General features: G+C 39.7%; 1 protein-coding gene across 4 annotated transcripts in view; it reads left to right on the top strand.

The window, feature by feature from the left end:
* CPNE1 (copine 1) overlaps positions 1-18890 on the top strand; it is a 130543-nt gene extending 111653 nt beyond the window's left edge. For all 4 annotated transcript variants that reach the window (XM_083147631.1, XM_083147633.1, XM_083147630.1 and 1 more), the window contains 7 exons: positions 1343-1402; positions 4800-4933; positions 6369-6423; positions 7324-7375; positions 7901-8034; positions 12170-12406; positions 17299-18890. In XM_083147631.1, coding sequence (XP_083003757.1) covers positions 1343-1402; positions 4800-4933; positions 6369-6423; positions 7324-7375; positions 7901-8034; positions 12170-12406; positions 17299-17415 — 789 coding nt within the window. In that variant the 3' untranslated portion in view covers positions 17416-18890. The remainder of the gene's footprint in view (positions 1-1342; positions 1403-4799; positions 4934-6368; positions 6424-7323; positions 7376-7900; positions 8035-12169; positions 12407-17298) is intronic.
* Positions 18891-19601: the final 711 nt, after the last annotated feature.

Raw genomic sequence — 19601 nt, forward strand, 5'->3', positions numbered from 1 at the left:
TCTACAAACAAGAAGGACAAGAAGTTCCAGGTATCATAAAGGCACACTCTACTCGGGCCATGGCGACCTCATGGGCAAGGAAGGCACAGGCGTCGGTGAAGGATATCTGCAATGCAGCAACCTGGAAGTCGATACACACGTTTTCCAGGCATTACGCACTGAATGTGTCACGATCAAACTTTGGGGAAAAGGTTCTCCATAGCACCATGAACGAATAAAAAATTATTATTCAGCACTTATGTGTCCCCCCCCCTTTTTTCTGCTTTGGTATTATCCCAAGGTCTTGGCTGCCATGGGGATCGTAGAAGAAAGGTAGAATTATACTCACCGATAATTCCTTTTCTTCCTAGAGATCCCATGGCAGCCATTAGTTTGCCCTCCCCTTGTGTGTTTTTTCCAGGACCAAGAGCTAAGGAGACACTCAAAAAGACAAGGAGAGAGGGGAGGTGCACCCATTTATGCAGGAAGGGGGAGGTCCTAGAAAAAAAAACAGCCTGTCTATCTGAAGGGAGAGGGATGAAATCCCAAGGTCTTGGCTGCCATGGGATCTCTAGGAAGAAAAGGAATTATCGGTGAGTATAATTCTACCTTTTTTTTTGTACTCCCTAGTATAAGTCATGTGAATACAAATAAATCTGTTGATAAATACTACACAATCTCCATGGTTCCAATTTCAAGCTCTACCTACAACAGGTTGAGTATCCCTTACCCAAATTATATTATCTGTAACTGGCACTAAATATGTGCAAGAAAATGATTGCTTGGCATTCAAATCCCGTGCCTGAGATAGGACACAAACTTAGTTTCATGTTTTAAATCCTTGTTTCATGCACAATTAAAATATTTGTGTGCAGTTCATGTGTTTGATGTGTTTATACAACACAAATGCAAGATACCTCATTAAAATATAAAATATTCCAAAACACAGAATAAGCTGTTACGCAAAATGCTTCTGGTACCGAGCATTTGTATAAGGGACTCAACCTGTAGTGCACTCTGTTGAATCACTGTTTTTTTTTTTTTGTTTTTTTTTCCCCTTCTTGGCCGTCTCTTCCCCATTATCCCCTTTATTTAGTTGACTTTATTGTTTAGTATAGTTGCATGATATTTACAAGCTAGCTTTATTACCAATGTACCTATATATTTGTTATAACTTTGCTTACATCAAAACTGTGTGACCTGTTGATATTTAATGCATCCTGTGCCCTGTACTCAATTTTTCTATCTGTACTTCTACTTGGTCTTCTCCCATAAAATTGTTTTAAACATTTTTTTTTTTTTTTTTTTTAGAAATGCAACCATGTGCACCTAATTAATATTTTTTTCTTTTTTGTTGTTCCAGATAGATGTGGAGTATTCTTTCCTGGACTACGTCATGGGGGGCTGCCAGATTAACTTCACTGTAAGTGACCATGCAGTCAGAGAGTTGTAATGAGTGTTCGAGGGGACATGGTGCACTATTTTAATGTCCATGTTGACTTTCGACATTGAAGATAAAATGTGAAAAACCCCATGCCGCCCTAGCTCGTGTCGACCTAATGCATGTTTCGAGCTAATGACCTGTTGACCCAAGTCCATGTCGACCTTCAGGTGTGTCTACCTTGATGCATGTTGACCTTTAGTGGTCGACCCTATGACCCATACCCATTCATATGAATTTAGACTATGGGGGGGTATTCAATGTCAGGGGTATGGCTGTCAAGCAAGCTCGACAGCCGTGCCATTGTCCCGTTCTCGTTTTGCTCAACTTGAGCTCGGCGGTCGGGATTCAGTGTCCCGGGCGGCGAGAAAGGGGCATGGCCTCAAGTTGAGGGCGGAAATAGACTAGCTCCGTCTGGGAGCTCGCCTATCCGGCTTTTCTCGGCAGAACGATCCCGACAGCTTGTGATGTCGGGCTCGTTCTGCCGAGAACCCCTGTTCAATGCTGTCGGCGAAGACCGCATTGAATAGGGCCCCGCAGCCATCTCCCCCGTCGGGAGATGGCTGCGGGAGCATGCCAAACATTGAATAACCCACTATAAGTTGCATGAAGACAACTGTTCTCTGTACACTGCTGCATAGTACAATTGGTGCTATTAAACCATTCTAATTATATACAGAGTAATGCTGGGTACATAATGGCCAGTAATATTAGCTGCTTAGTTTAATGGTCAATATTCCAGTTACCAGCAACCAGTCGGTGAACGCTGTTCGTTCAGACAAATTGGGTCAAATGTGTAGCACAGGCGATGGCTGTGTGTACAGGCAATATGCTGACTGCTCATACACTCGCTGCGCAAGCCAGGGGTAGTTTGCTTGGCACTCAAAAGGTTACTTATGTATTCAGCCTAAAACACTATAAATGTTCTTTTTTTTTTTTTAAACAGTATCTATGCAGCGGGTCCTCCAAAATTGTTTAGCTAGCATATGATAAATGGTAGAACCACAGTTGCAGCTATAGCTGCTGTATGAGGGAGGGAGTAAAACTCCAAATCTTATATATAAACAGAGAAAAAAAGTTTAGACCACTTGGGTTTAACTGTTTAAAAATTAACTAATACGTAAATAAAAATATATGCTCATTTATTATTCAAAATAAATGTACATTATACACCTAAATATCATAAAACACGTGTGAACATGGGATCTAAAAAGAATGAGAATTCTCATTAGGGAGAGTGACTAACCTACTGTATTGCTCCAATATGGGCCAGTATTCAATGCCTCTGATTCCCCATTTTTTTCAGCGACTCTGGCAATTCGCCTGTTTCCTGGTGAATTTTATCACAGAAAAAACAATTCGCCCTATTCAATGGACACAATTTGCTGTAAATGAAGAGCGAATGTCTGACGATTCCCCGTTTGTGATTCACCGCGATTCGCCGGTGGTTTTCAATGGGGTTTTCAGTGGAATTCACCAAGAGTTTATTCAATGCTGAAGTGGAGAACTGCTTTCTCCAGTGATTTTCGCCAGGATTCTCCATTTTACATTCGTCATCTTTTTTAGGTGAACTGGAATGTGATCTTTGAAAATAAAGCGTTTTTTATTTTTACTTTGGTGTCAAAAAATCCATTTTTTTTCTGTGAAGGGGCATGCTATTTTTATTCATGTGCTTGCAGCACATGAATATATTTAAAAAAAAAATTATTTTTTTTACACATTCACCAGCAGGGGGCCGAGCCGGGAGCCGCTCATTAATATTCACTGCACTCTGGTCCCGATCATTACATTAAACGATCGGGACCAGTGTGTAGCGGCTCCCTAACACAGCCCCCTGCCAGCTCTGAGGGGCTCTCCCTGTGTCCCCGACAGCCCTCCTTCACCTCCAAAGTGTCCGGCGCAGGCAGGGCGGCTTCCATCTCCCTGCCTGCAGCCGTCCTCCGGCTCTCTGCGGCATTCGTCGGGGGGTTAAAATTCGCCGCCAGGGGCAGCAATGCTGCAGCCCTCCGGAACCCGGCAATTGTGCAGCGAATCCAAAACAGGATTCACTGCACAAGTGGAATTAAAGTATTGAATACCTGCCATGGTGACTAAAAATGTAGCAGTTCAATGCACCTTTTAATAAAGTTTTGCAAATAGTTACCAGACCAGAGAATATTGGAGGGAGAAAGTTGGTAGAACTTCCTTATAATAAAGGATGGGATGTTCAAAATGTTCAAAATGTCCTGGAATAATGCCCAGTGAAGGATATCCGTATTTACTCAGAGGTGTAAGCAGGATAAGTAGGCAGTCATTGATGATAGATGTGTACCTGGTTTGGCAACTGCAAGAATAACTGAGATAGGGTGGTCCTCTTAAAAACAAAAACTGGTCAGGAAATGGCAAGAGGGCATGGTCTGGCAATTCCAAAGGTGCATAGGTGTTGCAAAAAAGGGGGGCTCAATGCGTTTCAACGTGTTCACAATTCTCATCAACCTCAGAAACTGGAGTGAATGGTCTGTACAGGGCAGCTCTTGATATACCCTGGTTTTTAATTAGGGGATTGATCCCAGATGTAGATAATTGGTATCACACATATAAACACTCAATACAATGAACAAAACATATAAAGAATAATATGAGCATTCTATGCACGGAGGAAAACAAAATAGATACATTTAATTTTTTCATAAATAAGGATCTAAAATATCAAATATGAAGGCCACATGGATCTCGTCATGTGACTCAAGACAGCCTCAAACAGGCATTATAGTATATCCTTAAAAAGGTCTCTCAAATAAAAGTATTTACCTGGATAATAGTAAATGCTTAAATTGCAGGTATGATGTGTATATGTTCGCCAAACATGGTGATGGATCTCGGCCCAGTCGCTGTGGTTGGCTTAAATATCTATCAGTACTCCGGTTGGCAGAAGGGGTCATAAACTGAAGATGGGACTAGCCGTATTGAAAGGCAGGAATACAGAGCCGATCATTCATAGTGAATGCGGCTATTGCCGTGGTTGGTGGAAGAGTGCCGCATCGTAACTTCCAGACGGCAGAGCTCGCCGCACCGATCAGCAAAGTTGTGTTTGGCGGAAGTGTGCATATGCACTTCATCCGGTTGGCGGAAGTCGCCACATCACAACTTCTGGTGGACAGACAGCATAACTAGCCGCATTCCATTCCATATTCACACATGTTTTATGATAATATGTATGTGTATAATTAGTATATATTTTTATTTATGTATTCATTTTTTTAACAGTCAACACCAAGCTCTCTATACTTCTTTTTTAGCTAGCATATGATGTATATTTTTCAAAGCTTCCATTTAGTTTGACCTTACACCATATTGTGCAGAAGTCTAATAAGTTTGTACAAATGTCTACTCATTGCAGGTTGGCATAGATTTCACAGGTTCAAATGGAGATCCTAAGTCTCCAGACTCCCTACACTACATAAGCCCAACTGGTGTTAATGAGTACCTGACTGCGCTCTGGTGTGTGGGCAACGTGGTCCAAGACTATGACACGTAAGACTGCTTTATTGTATATGGCCCAGAAATTTCTGAATAGGTTTAAAAATGTTCTGATTTTGTATTCGTTAAGCAAGAAATAAAATATATGGTCTCCACCTTGAACAATAGCATATCATAAAGGTGTACCAATCGGACTTATGTTAATTGTAAGTTTTACACAATTATTTGCACAAATTGTTTAACCTTTTTTCTATTTCAATGAGCTTTACCTATTCTAATTGTACAACAGATTAGCAAGTCACTTTTTTTTATCTCTTTCTGATGTATGTGCTACTGTATATCATGCAGATAAATATTTTTCCACAGCAATCTGTAGTTCATATGTTGTAAGCTCAAAGGCCCCATGCAATAGTTTGATTTATGTTAAGGGCAAGTCGACCCAATTTACCTTGAGTTCCCTCGGGAGGGCTCACACCGGTCTTCGCACATGATGTGCCATTTTTTACATGAGATAAATCGCAAGTGATTTTAGTCTGGACAGCCAATCAACGGACAGTAACAAGGGTGTCCCAGGGTATCTCAATTGAACAGAAAAGCACGCCAGGAGAGGTGACATTCATTGCCATCCATTCAGGAGATCCTCAGATCAGATCAGCTGAGCAGAGCTGCCCACCGTCAGAGCCACTTCATACAGTGTAGACTGCATCAGCAGCATTCCATCGATTCCACACAGTGGTGGAGAGGTAAAATAGGGGCTGGCTACATTGAACTTCATCTACCTTTTAGGATAATTAAGCGAAGCAAAAAAGCACCATACCACCGTTGTGACATGCTCCATAAATGACCTGGTAATTCTTCACATTGCGGGACAGATCATGCAGTTTATTTTCTTAGTAGTACCTGTTTGCAAACAGTAAATTGAAGGAGAATTAAATTACCTGAATGATCCACCTCTCATATTATTGCTATTTGTGACATTATATGGTGGTATTAATAAGAGCTCTTAAAATTGTTTTAAATTCAAATTGTGTATTTTTGTTAATTGTCGTTTATTACCTGTGTTTATCATTCATGTCAACCTGGTGTCATTGGAGGTTTATATAAGTTTGCGTTCAAACCCTAGTATAAATTTTAATTGGTACTTTTGTAATGAATTTATCAAGAAGAGCAATTACCAGCATATTAGAACTCTGCAGCTGACATAAACAGCCAATATAAATTGATGAGGATTTATTTTTAGCGCATGAAAATCATATCTGTTTTTTTTTTTTTTAACTTACTATGAAACAGCTTTTTACCCCAAACATGAATATCCCATTGCAACCAAACATGCAGGCATCCACATAAACTACCTACTGCACTGAGATTTCCCTGTTTGTTGGAGGAAACTTTCATTTTAAAGCTACAGTAATTAACATGTGCCCTCTGATCAGGAACTCTGTTTTTGAATCGTGCATGCTGACTGATTTATGTAACCTTCTCTCTTCAGAGACAAACAGTTCCCAGCCTTTGGTTTTGGTGCTCAAGTCCCTCCAAACTGGCAGGTAAGAGGATTGACATGTTTGGAGACTTAGGGGGTCATTAAGACCAACTCGCCAGGCTGTATATTCGCAGCCCGAGGGATTATCAGATGACTGGGCATGTGCATGGTACGCATGTGTGAGCCGTCCGCTCGAAGACGTGTGTCCTGGTTCACTCAGTGCTGCGAGTAAGGGGAAAAATCATTAGATGGTGAATGATTTCGCCTGTGTGCACAGCTGCATGTGCATTTGCAGTTGTACACAGGGGTAAGGGGAGTGTGCTTGGCGTAGCAGGCAGCTACCTTCTCGCTGGGCTCCAAACGCTCGCAGCCCAAGGAGCAGGTCTGGATTGGGCTCTCACTGTTGTTTTCACTTTGCTACTTACAACACTTTGTTAATGTCTAGGTATCGCACTGAAAACCCATGCAATGACCACGGTGTCTTGTATCTTTTAGTGATACATGACAAATCATGCACCTCTCTTGGCGTGTTCATTACTCGTAGCAGCTAAGATGGCAGTATCAGCAAGTAACCGCATGACCTCTGCATCTCTGACTGTTCATACCACTTGTGTGAAGAAAATAATGTGCCGTCTGTACAGATGTGTCCTCATACACAATTGTTGGAGTCTTAATTACAATGTGATGCATCTGAATCATTTCAGAAGGCTGCACTAACTAAATTAGATGGACAACCTTTGCATTCATTTTTTTTCTGAACTTCTCTAGTTGATACCTGACTGCTTGCTGTGTTCCATAGCACATTGGTAGACCTAGTTAAATTGTCAGTATTGTCTTTGCCTTCAAAGCTGGTTATTATATTAAATTACAGCATTGTTCAATTCACCAGATTAGTTTCATTTTTCATTACTTTTATAAAATGTTTGTAGGGAAGAAACAAAACCTTTACTTTTTTCATTTTCAGGTGTCTCATGAATTTGCATTAAACTTCAACCCCAGCAATCCCTACTGTGCAGGTAAGATGCCAAAAGCACCAATCCGTACTGAAATCAGTGCTTTGTTAGTTTTTAAGCTTCACAGAAATACATTTTATAGTGCTTATTGTGCGCATCTTGAGGAATACAGTGCTCTGCCCACGTTTCCCTTTTGGGGGCTGGGTGGTGGTTTCTTTCCTAAAATCATCAAAGCAGCTGTATCCGTCTCCATTATATACAGCAGTTGTATCTACAAATATAATGTTGCATATTTTCTGATATGACCTGTTTGCTTTCATGGGCTGAACTGTGGTTTCAAACCTTTGTATCGCCTGATGTTAGGGTATTAGAATTAACCTGGTTAAACTACTAATCTACAGTAAATATTCCTAATACATTATTGTATATATTTCTAGTTTCAAAAATTGTGCAACCTTTTAGATTTTGGTCTTGAACAGTTAAGACCATAATGTTGCGTGTTTTCCTAGTTCATAAGCAAGTGCACACTATTTAGGAATGACTGTGGGCAGTGACGTGCATTTTCATGGCAATACATTATAACTACAGGAGTACAAGGCATTGTGGATGCATACCGCCAAGCTCTGCCACAGGTCCGCCTTTATGGTCCAACAAACTTTTCTCCAATCATCAGCCATGTGACCAAATTTGCAGCAGCTTCTGCACAGCAGAAATCCGCATCCGTGAGTATAGTATATTGTAATTTAAAAAAACAGTTGTTAGAAGCAGTTACCATTTTAACACGGTTAACGAACTAATAGGTAAATAGCAATCCATTTGCAAGGCCCCACAAATGGGATGCGGTCATTTGGTCTACTGCATTATGGTCGACAGTCATTAGGTCGAATCCATTAGGTCGACATGCTAAAAGGTCGACATGACTCTAGGTCGACATGGGAAAAGGTCGTCATGATTCTAGTTCGAAAGGTCATTAGTTCGAAAGGTCATTAGTTCGAAAGGTCATTAGTTCGACAGGTCATTAGTTCGACAAGGTCATTAGTTCGACATTGTCTATGTCGACATTCACAAGGTCGACATGGAGTTTTTCACTGTTTTTTGAGCCAACATGTGCCGACAGGCGGTATTTCATGCCCTACCATCCACTAGGGCGTGGTGGGAGAATAAAATAGTGTGCCGAGCGTAGCGAGGCACCGTGCCCGACGCATGGCGAGCGCAGCGAGCGATGCGAGGGGATGCAGTGCACTTTAAACTGTGTCCATGTCGACTGTGTTGACATTCAGGTAAAAAAACAGTGAAAAACTCCATGTCGACCTTGTGAATGTCGACATAGACAATGTCGAACTAATGACCTTGTCGAACTAATGACCTTTCGAACTAATGACCTTTCGACCTAGAATCATGTCGACCTTTTACCATGTCGACCTAGAGTCATGTCGACCTTTTAGCATGTCGACCTAATGGATTCGACCTAATGACTTTCGACCATAATGCAATAGACCAAATGATCCCAACCCCCCACAAATGCATAGAATAGCACTTACATAGATTACCAGGAAAGGCAATAGGAATATGGCATAGAGATATAGTTTGTTCTAATGTGCTCTTTTCCTTGTGACTGTGCTTCCACCATGTGCCGAATAATAATTTCTTGTAAATATATCAAGTTAAGTGTTCTCCGTTTTTGTTCATTGGTCTACATGTACCTTGGAGTCCTGCTTTAAAGGTCTATTTATCATCGGAGTCATCTAAGCCCAGTGTGGATTATAGGATAGACCAGGGCTGGGCAATTGCGGCCCTCCAGATGTTGAGGAACTACACATCCCAGGATGCTTTGCATTAGTTTTGCTATGTGGCCATGCTGAAACTGATGCAAGGCATGCTGGGATGTGTAGTTCCTCAACATCTGGAGGGCCACAATTGCCCAGCCCTGGGATAGAGCGTATCTGTCTTGTTCGACAGTCAATAGGTCCTATAGATTGCGAGCAGGGCCCTCCTACCTCTATATCGGTCATATAACTACGCAGTTGGTTTTACAATTGTTTCCAATTGTAAAGAGCAACTGAAAATGCCGCACTATACAAGAAATTATATATAAATAGGTAGACATGCATTGGGTCGGCATTGACAATGTAAAACACAATGGTGAGCGTTGCGCTGCTGGCTATAATGTATAAATTTAAGCTTCAAATATCTGTTGTTACAAAATGAACCCGGACACACTGTTTAGATATGATATCAAATTTTATGTTCTAAAATGTAGTTTATTCTAAAAAGCATAATCACATAAATATAAGACACAAAGTAAACGATAACAAAAATATATATATAAAATAAGTTTAAACATATAGTAGCAGCAATTAGCAGTTGGGTCTATATATATATATATATATATATATATATATATATATATATATATATATATATATATATATATATATCTATATATATCTCTATATAATATATCTATCTATATCTATATCTCTATATCTATCTATCTATCTATATCTATCTATATCTATCTATATCTATCTATATCTATCTATATCTATCTATATCTATCTATATCTATCTATATCTATCTATATCTATCTATATCTATCTATATCTATCTATCTCAAGTTTCCTTAGCCGAGATATATAACGTAGTTATATATACTTGCATATAGATGTAATAAGTGTCCACAAGCTGTCAGCAATTAGGAGTCACACAGATCCACATACCATTGAGCTAGTAAGCGGGAGGTTTATGCAGTTAACGGCAGTCTTTTTAGCATGTAAGCAAACACGCATATAAAATAGTTAAGCCGTATTAGTAGTGTATATTAGATAGTTAGTAGGAAGCAATAGGTTAGAGCTCCTTTCCTCTCCCTTTAATCACTTGCGGCCCCCGCCAGTAAATTGGCTCTGATGTAGAGAAGTTGGTGGTAGTTTATATCTCACCCCACTGTTGGCAGCGTTCGCCACTTGTTTGAAGATGCCATGTATTGGTGATATCACTTGTTTAATAAAAAAGCATAATACAAGTCATTACATTAATATAAAAAAACAAGACAAACAACATATAACACATAAAACAAGCATATATTATGCAGAGCGAGGTTAATTCTATTATTCTAATGAGGCTTCATAGAATAGTGTTCGTTATTAGATCAGAGGCATTTAGACAATAATTACCAGTCCCTTTTGGGTCTTTTTACGCAGAACTCCTTTAGTAAGGAAAAACAGGAGAGAGGCTATTTGTATGTCCACTTTCCCTATATCAGAGCAGTCTGTATGGGGGTCCTCTTTTCGGGGACCGGCTCCAGGTATAAGTCTATTGATGTTCCCCTCCTTGATAATATCTGCAGGATGATTCCCCCAAGTCTGGGGTAGACGTACTGGCAATAATTGGCAGTATAGCCGGGTCCGGGCTGTGACAGGCTCCAAGACGCGTTTCTCCGCCTTTTTAGTGCTCAGCGGCTTCCTCAGACTGCTCTGATATAGGGAAAGTGGACATACAAAAAACTATCTCCTGTTTTGCCTTGCAAAAGGAGTTTTGCGGAAAAAGACCCAAAGGGACTGGTAATTATTGCCTAAATGCTTCTGATCTAAAAACAAACACTATTCTATGATTTAATAGAATTTACCTCACTCTGCATAATATATGCTTGTTTTATGTGTTATAGGTTTGTCTTGTATGGTTTTTTTTTTATATTAATGTAATGAATTGTATTATGCTTTTTTATTAAATAAGTGATATCACCAATACATGGTCCTATTGTTCTTTGTGGTAAAACAGCGCCACCTTGTGGTAGTTTACTGTTAGTAAGCTATCACGCTTCACATTGCGCTATTTTCTGGCAGAGGTACACAATTCCTCTGACAGGAGGCTGCAGTTTTATCCAAAGGGAATAAGTTTAATAATACTATTCCATACGTCTTAGTATTTTTAAAGGAATATACACAAATAATATCTGTCTAGATACACCAGCCTTGTGTGTGACCCTAGGGTCCTTGTTTTTTGTTTGAAGATGGTCTGCTCCGTGGGAGGTAATCAGTAGTTGTTCCGTGTTGGGCACCTTTAGCGGGCGCCAGCCACCAGTCCTTCACCACATGCAGTGGGGGATAGTGAGACACCGGCCCTTCGCGTCACCAGTGGATGGAGGCCAGAATAAAAGGTTGTTTGGAGCAGCTGATGTGCTGACAGCGTGAGCAGTAGAGTGAGACCCAATGCCAAATATCTGATAACATCAACGCGTTTCATTTCCTCAATCCACTGGAAACTTTCTCAACACAGACACGGATACATGGAATGGTCAACATGGGTTATCAGGTTTTTTTGTGCCAATGTCGACACCTGAACATGTGGAGCCCCAATTATGGCCAGGTGCCTTGCTCCATTGCGCTCAATACACTTTACCATTCCCAATCTGAGTCCACGTGGATGTTAAAAGTTGAAAAATAGACACCCCCCCCCCCTAGTCGTCCATTGCCATGTTGAACTTTTGTCAATGTCAACCTAGTGCATGCCGACCTTTTGTCAATGTTGACCTAATGCAAAAAAAGAAAATACTCCTTTACAGAACAAATGCAAATTAGGACAAGCACATGGTACATAAAATACGGTTACAGCAGTACTCTCAGCTAGCCAACCAAAGCCTACAGGCTATGGAAAAAAATTCCACACAATGTATCCTAGCATAGTGAAGATGATTCACAGTTCCCAGGACTATTGTTGGCCAATATGTGCTATAAGCACTGGAAGAAAATTTCCTAAAATAGATTGATATCAAAGCTAATTTTTTTTTTTTTTTAAGGTGGTCGGAATTTATTTTAAGTCTGTCTCTGTAATTCCGAATTTTATCTTCATATTTCCAGCAATATTTTGTGCTTTTAATAATCACCGATGGAGAAATTACAGATCTGAATGACACCAGGAATGCCATTGTCCAAGCTTCAAAGCTTCCGATGTCCATCATTATTATTGGAGTGGGAAATGCAGATTTTAAGGCCATGGAATTTCTTGATGGGGACAATGGTGTTCTGAAGGCCTCCAGTGGGGAAGCTGCTGCCAGGGATATTGTCCAGTTTGTGCCATTCCGACAATTTCAGAATGTGAGTTCATCTTCTGCTTTCATGGTGTCTTGGTATTAGATGATTTTAGTGGCTAGTTGGATTATAATTGTGGGGTTAATAATATAGAGATGATAGACCCATTCCATCATAGATAAACTGTCATCTTTAAGTAGTTTTAGAGGTTCTTTGATGCTTTAATTATAAACAATGATTTTGTTGTCACAATTTTGTTGACTGTCAACATATTGTAGAGGGTACATATACTATGATTGAATTGTCTGCCAGGGTAGATAATTTCAAATGATGAGTCTGCAAATTTCAACTAAAATACTTACAAAACCGGTTCCTTTTTGATAGCGACTTGATTTCATGCTGTGTGTATTGCTGAGTTATGGAGAAACATGATATTGGACCGGGATCAGGCATGGTGAACTCCAATATCATGTTTTAAATGGAATAAAAGATTTAAAGTACATGAAAATCGAACAACACAGATCGATTCAAGAAAGATCAAGGAGTCTTTAAGGAACTTTTTTTTAGCTTACAAAGGGATCACATCCATGAATAGTATTATGAAATAAAATACAATTTGAAGCTTAACATTTTTTTTGACTAAAGTAGATTTTTATTGACAAATAATTGTGGTACAGCATGGTCATTAAATTGCATATTTTGACAATACATATAAACAGATATTGTAAACATGGTAACATATCAAAATCAATAGTAGCTTGCTCAGGTATCACATTGCTAAGACAAGTAAGTACATCAGTAGAATATATATAGTGAGCAAAGAAAAAGAAATACGGACATCTAAGAAACAAATGCCACCATATCATTAAGAACAATGCGAAGAAATCTGCACGCGTACAAATACATGGCACCACAGTTTTCTTTCCTTCCCTCCGCTTACAAAAACCCCCCATAACAATAATGCTATAATTAGCTGGATTGTCTAAACATGTTGACGTCAAATGTGCTACATAACAATTTTATAGTAACCCAAGGAACTATTGCTGCCTAAATTTGCAAGCCGCTGGTTGAAGAGGACAGGTAGTTTGTACTCCTAATCACCGCCTACTCGTGCATAGTAAGTAGATTCCATCCACTTCAACCAAATTTTTTCAAATTTGACATTGGTGTGTCTACTCATATAAACATATCATTCATGATCAATAGTGGAGTTGATCAAATCCAGTAAGGTAGATAATTCAGTGCCGATGGAAGCCATCATGGAGCGGGCAATAATGACCTTGGTCAGAGCGCACATTTATAACATACAGCAAATCACCCCGAAGGAAAGCACCTTCATCAGCACCTCTCAAGACACATAGTTTAGGTGTCAATGAAATAGAAGCTATTCCTGTGGAGTCTAAAGATGTACCCGAATACGAAAATCCCTAACAAAGTGGGCAGTCCCATAACAGATGCCAGACCCCAGACAAACATTTGGGACAAGCAGAGGAATACAGTAGCATGCCCCAAACCTGGCCCGTCACACCGGCGTCGAGTATATGCGGTGTAGAATAAATAATTGTATTTGTTAAAATCTAACACCGGAAATAGCAAGGCATTTCCCTACCGGAAATTCAGTCATAATTGTCTTTAGCACCCATTGTTCTCTAAGTGTAGTAAGGAGGGTCTGAATAACAGGAGGGAGTAAGTTAGGGAAACTGCTTTCTGTCCACTGAGAGTAGCTGAAAAAACCTAATGGGGGATGGAGTTAGGACAGGAGGGGAGTCTTTAAACTGTGCTTGTATGGCATGCCTTAATTGCAAGTAGCAAACAACTCCCTTTGTGTTCCGTAATAGTTTCCCTTCAATGGTTCGCAATTCAGACAATTGAGTAGAGTGCCGCAGGGAAGTCTCCGGATCAATATCCGAAAACCTAACCAGGACCTGAGCACTCTGCCGTACATTTAACATCTGAGACAATATAGGGGGGCAGCGAGAAGTACATTCAGGGACCCAATAACTGATAAATGCAGCATGTAATCTGCACTGGCATCCTGAACCCACAAATACATATATATTAAGCGTATAATTAAGGCGAACATAGGCCCACTAACTGATATCAGTGGAAAAAATGTTACGGAGGATAAGGAAAAAGCAGAACTTTTAAATTAATTCTTCTCATCAATGTTTACTAAGGTAGAGCAGACTGTGGAACGAACATGTACCGCAAATGGGATGAACAAGCTGGATCTCAATGTTGATTTCATGCCCGAGGAAATAATATTGAGGCTCAGCAAAATCAAAACAAATAAATCAGAGGCCAGATGGGATTCATCCAAGGGTACGAATGGAATTAAGGGAGGTACTAGCTACCCCTCTACATTAGATCTTTAATAAGTCACTATAATCAGGTAAGGTACCAAAAGACTGCTGAATAGCAGAGGTAGTGCTAATATTCAAAAAAGGAGGATCCCGCTAATTACAGACCTGTTAGTTTAACATCAATAGTGGGCAAACTATTTGAAGAATTTTTAAGGGATAATATCCAGGAATAACCAGCATGGGTTCGTGAAAAATTGTTCATGCCAAACTAATCTACTAGGTTTCTATGAGAAGGTTAGCAAAAGCCTTGATAATGGAAATGCTGTAGATGTGATTTTCCTAGATTTTGCTAAAGCCTTTGATACAGTACCACACGAGGTAATGAAGGACCTGTGACTAGGGGAAAATATCTGCAGATTGGTAGGTAACTGGTTGTGTAATAGAGAACAGAGAGTGGTTGTGAACAGTGCCGTGTCCAATATGATACCAGTACTAAGTGGAGTGCCACAGGGTTCGGTTTTAGGGCCCATTTTATTTAGCGATATTGGGATGGTGTTACTCAGCAATGTATCCATCTTTGCGGACGATACAAAACTGAGCAGAGTTATTAAATCATCAGAAGATGTTACCACGCTTCAAAATGATCTTTCAAATCTAGATAAGTGGGCTAAAAAGTGGAAGATGAGGTTCAATGTGGATAAATGCAAGGTTATGCACTTTGGGAGACATAACCAGTATGCTAGTTATAACCTAAGCGGGGAGGGGTTGGGTAATTCAGTACTCGAAAAGAATCTAGGAGTTCAAAATAGACAACAAACTGGGGTGTAGTGCTCAATGTAATATAGCAACAAAAAAGGCCAACAAAATTGTAGCATGCATTAAAAGGGGCATGTAAACTAGGGACTCAAAAGTAATTATGCCACTGTACAAAGCATTGGTTAGACCTCACCTCGACTACTGAGTACAATTCTGGGCCCCACACTATAAAAAGGACATTATAGATTTAGAAAAAATCCAAAGAGCAACAAAGCTTATTAGGGGAATGGAGAATTTAAGCTACAATGAGAGATTAAGCAATTTGGGACTATTTACACTAGATAAGAGACGTTTAAGGGGGGACATGCTCAACATGTACAAATATATCAGGGGCCAATATAAGGAACTGTCAAACACCCTTTTTTATGCTAGAAAGGAATCTAAGATGCGAGGGCACAAGTTTAGATTAACCCCTTACCGCCGCAGCCTGTTTTTGCCTTCCTGACAGAGCCCTTTTTTTCAAATCTGACATGTATCACTTTATGTGGGGATAACTTTTTATTGCTTTTACTTATCCCAGTGATTTTGAGATTGTTTTCTCGTGACACATTGTACTTTAAGTTAGTGGTAAATTTTGGTCGATACAGTCTGTTTTTTTTTTGTGAAAAATACCAAAATGTCGTACCAAAATGTCGTAAAAAAATTGAACATTTTGCAATTTGCAAAATGTTAAATTTTCTGCTTGAGACAAATAATCATACCACTCAAAATAGTTAATAACTAACAAAGACCATATGTCTACTTTAGTTTACCATCATTATTTCAACCTCCTTTTAATTTTTTTGGACACTAGGGGGCAGCAGAGACAAAATTATACACAGAACACAGAAAACGCTGCAATTGGCTGTTCACATTTGAACAGCCAATCGCAGCGATCGCCGATGGGGGGGGGCATCGCTGCCCCCCCTGGGCTACGAGGGAAGATGTCTGCTTTCAGGGACAGCAGCCATCGTCCCTCTGGCACCGCGTCTATAGACGCGGTGACAGTTTAAAGTCATGACGTACATTTATGCCATGCGGCGGGAAGTACATCCCGGCCATGACGTAAATGTACGTCAAATGTCGGGAAGGGGTTAAAAGAAAAAAGATTTTGTTCAGCTAGAAGAAAATATTTCTTTACGGTCAGAGCAGTCAAACTTTGGAACTCTCTTCCTGGAGAAGTGGTGTCGGCTGACTCAATAAATACGTTTAAAATAAGGTTGGACAAACATTTATTGGTTAAAAAATACATGGGTACAAATTAAAATATAATCTGTCTTTAAAATATCAGAACATACTATACAACAAGGGATAAACTATTCTAAACATAGATTGAACTAGACGCAAGTCTTTATTCAGCCTTACCTACTATGTAACTGCATAACAGCCTAACATGTGCTGTGCTGTGTAGTAGTAAAACCTAAAGTGAGGTAGAGCCAGGCCACCAGCAACCTTAGGCCTAGTCAATGTATCCAATTTTAGGAGTTTAACATTTTATCAAGAAAATAATCCAATATTAAATGAAATAGGCAGATTAGATTAGCCATTTGAGACCATATTCTATTGTTTCAGGGTTTGTTTCACCTGCCTGATGCAAGTGACGTTAAATCCCCAAAAGCAGCCCCGCTTTCCAGGAAAACAGGGCTGCAGCTGGTGAAAACACAGCTTTCACTGAACCTGTATGTTTTCGGACAATTTATGAAGATAGCACAATTAACAAAACTGCAAAACTTTGGGGAAAACTAGTGAGAATACCATTTTTTTTTTTTACCAGGGTCATTAGATACCCCCTTGATCTTTATTTGGTTTAATACGTGTTTTGTTCTTGATGTTATGGATACTGTTTTCTGTACTTTTCAGGCCCCACGAGAAGCACTAACTCAGGCTGTGCTTGCCGAGGTCCCTAAACAGCTGGTCTCTTATTTCAAATTGCTGGGATTGCCTCCTGTGAATCCTCCACAGCAGAAGACCGCATAGAAAAATTGCTAACACCATGGATTAGGTGCTGCTACAACTAGGAGAATATAATGTCTCTTTCCACTTTTATAGACTTGTTTTGGCATGTGGCATTCTTGAACTTCTCTTTCTATGTTTAAAGCAGTATAGAAGGTTTCTCTCAATGGACATTACTAATGCTGAAACTGTAAAGGTCCTCTTTCTTTTTGGGCGGTTAAGATGGAGTTGTATATTCTAGCCCTAATTTGGAGTGTCGGATTATATCTAAGTAATGTATAATACTGCACAGCTAATTTTAGCTACTGCAGAGTCAAGCAGACAGGTAGGGGAAATTTACTAAAGGAAATTTGTAAAAAATAGGTGTATTTGTATCCAGAAATACACTTATTTTTGACATTTACTATCACGAAAATACGGCTATTCGTAATGATAGCACATAAATACGACTACGAATTGCCGTATTTTCGGGATAGTAAATGTCAAAAATAAGTGTATTTCTGGATACCAATACGCTTATTTTTTTTTACAAATTTCCTTTAGTAAATTGCCCCCGTAATGTCAACAGTTGCCCATGTTTTGTGTGAGACCATTTATAAAGAATTCCTTGTTTCTAGTAAGACTGTTCTATTGACCTTCTCTAAGACCAAATACTTGTTACAACCAATCACTAGGCTGAGAAGCATTTGGTTTTCCATTGAGCAGTCCCAGAGGATCACTTTCTCACTACAACATCCCTCTCCTGTTCACGTATGATAGTTGTTGACAGTTTTACTAGTGATATATATTCACACTTTAATCAAATTCATAGTGACCTTTACATTATTTAACATGTCCTACAGGAACTTGGTGAATATCCCCTAATGCCAAATACCTGTTGTGTTATAATGACAAGATTATGATATTATATTGCTAATATGCCACGTATAACATAAAATCTTTTTTTGCTATGCATGGTCTTTTTGAATAAGTGCCTGTTACTGGGACACAACCTTCAGTAGGTTAATTGATGCCAAATCTTTGTTGCATTTATGTACTTTTGGGGGTACACGGTGCCTTTATTTGCTGTGAAAATGTTTAACTTCTGTTCCTTTTATAATTTGCTGTAATCTGTATGACTAGAACATATTAGCTATGTCAGATTTTGGGGAGTTTATGGGGAGAGGATTTTTTTCTTTTTGCTAAAAGTGCCCTACTTTCTGCAGTGCCTAGAGATTAAGTCGCTCACTTCACAGCCTTTTCAGATCCTTTTCAGGGCTCAGTGTCCTTTACTTCTTGCTTTTACTATGTTTTATGCAACTATTAGGTCATCTTGCATGTGGAGAGTAAGGTAAACAGGCAAACTAGTAGTATAAACCTAATGTAATTGCTTTTACTACTAGGGTTGAATGATTAAAAAGGCCACTATAATAATAAAGTATGCTGTATTTGGCTTTATTTTGTAACCTATGTATTTTTTTTAAGAATGCAGGAATAAACTATATACTTTTATTATTGCACCTTCTGTATTTTCTTTTTTCTTTTTTTTGGTCAACACATTTGTAAAGCAAATAATCAAAATTATGGATTCAGTTTTACATCTCAAATCCATGTAAGCACAAACCAACATACACCTGTTTCTTCAGCCAGGTTGGTATCTACAGTATATTGAGATCCCGACTGTATGAGAGAGCTCTCAGCCAGACACCGGCCATCCATTCATTTCAATGGGAATTTTGAAATCTGCCTACCTGCTGCTATCGCGGTCTCTCTGGTTGCCAATGGCAGGGAAGGATTGGGGGGGTCTCTGAGGCACATAGCACTGCTGACATTGCTGCCTGTCAGACTGAAATGACCGACACATCAGCCGGCAGCCGAGGATGCAGAGTGGGGAGAGCACCTCTCCTGCCTGGCGCTCACCTGCTCTGCAAACAATAGGTGTGTGCCTGCAGTGCTGCACCACTGGCACACACCTAGTGCCCTGATGGGATGCTATATATTGTGGGTGCTAAAAAAAAAAAAAAAAAAGGCACCTTCGATGTACACTGATGCATCCGATTCTGATTTCTCATATGATCTCCAGGCTTCGATCCGATGCGCACAGGAAAAGCACATTGGATCGGACCTGATGTCAAACACCTCTGATTTGGCCAGTTATCATCCAATCAGCCAAATCAGACCTGTGTATTGACACCTTTAAGCTAAAGGCCCCATACACTATGCGACTTTGA

Source organism: Crinia signifera, chromosome 6 (genome assembly GCF_055691185.1).
Source record: "Crinia signifera chromosome 6, ASM5569118v1, whole genome shotgun sequence".
NCBI classification, from domain to species: Eukaryota; Metazoa; Chordata; class Amphibia; order Anura; family Myobatrachidae; genus Crinia; species Crinia signifera.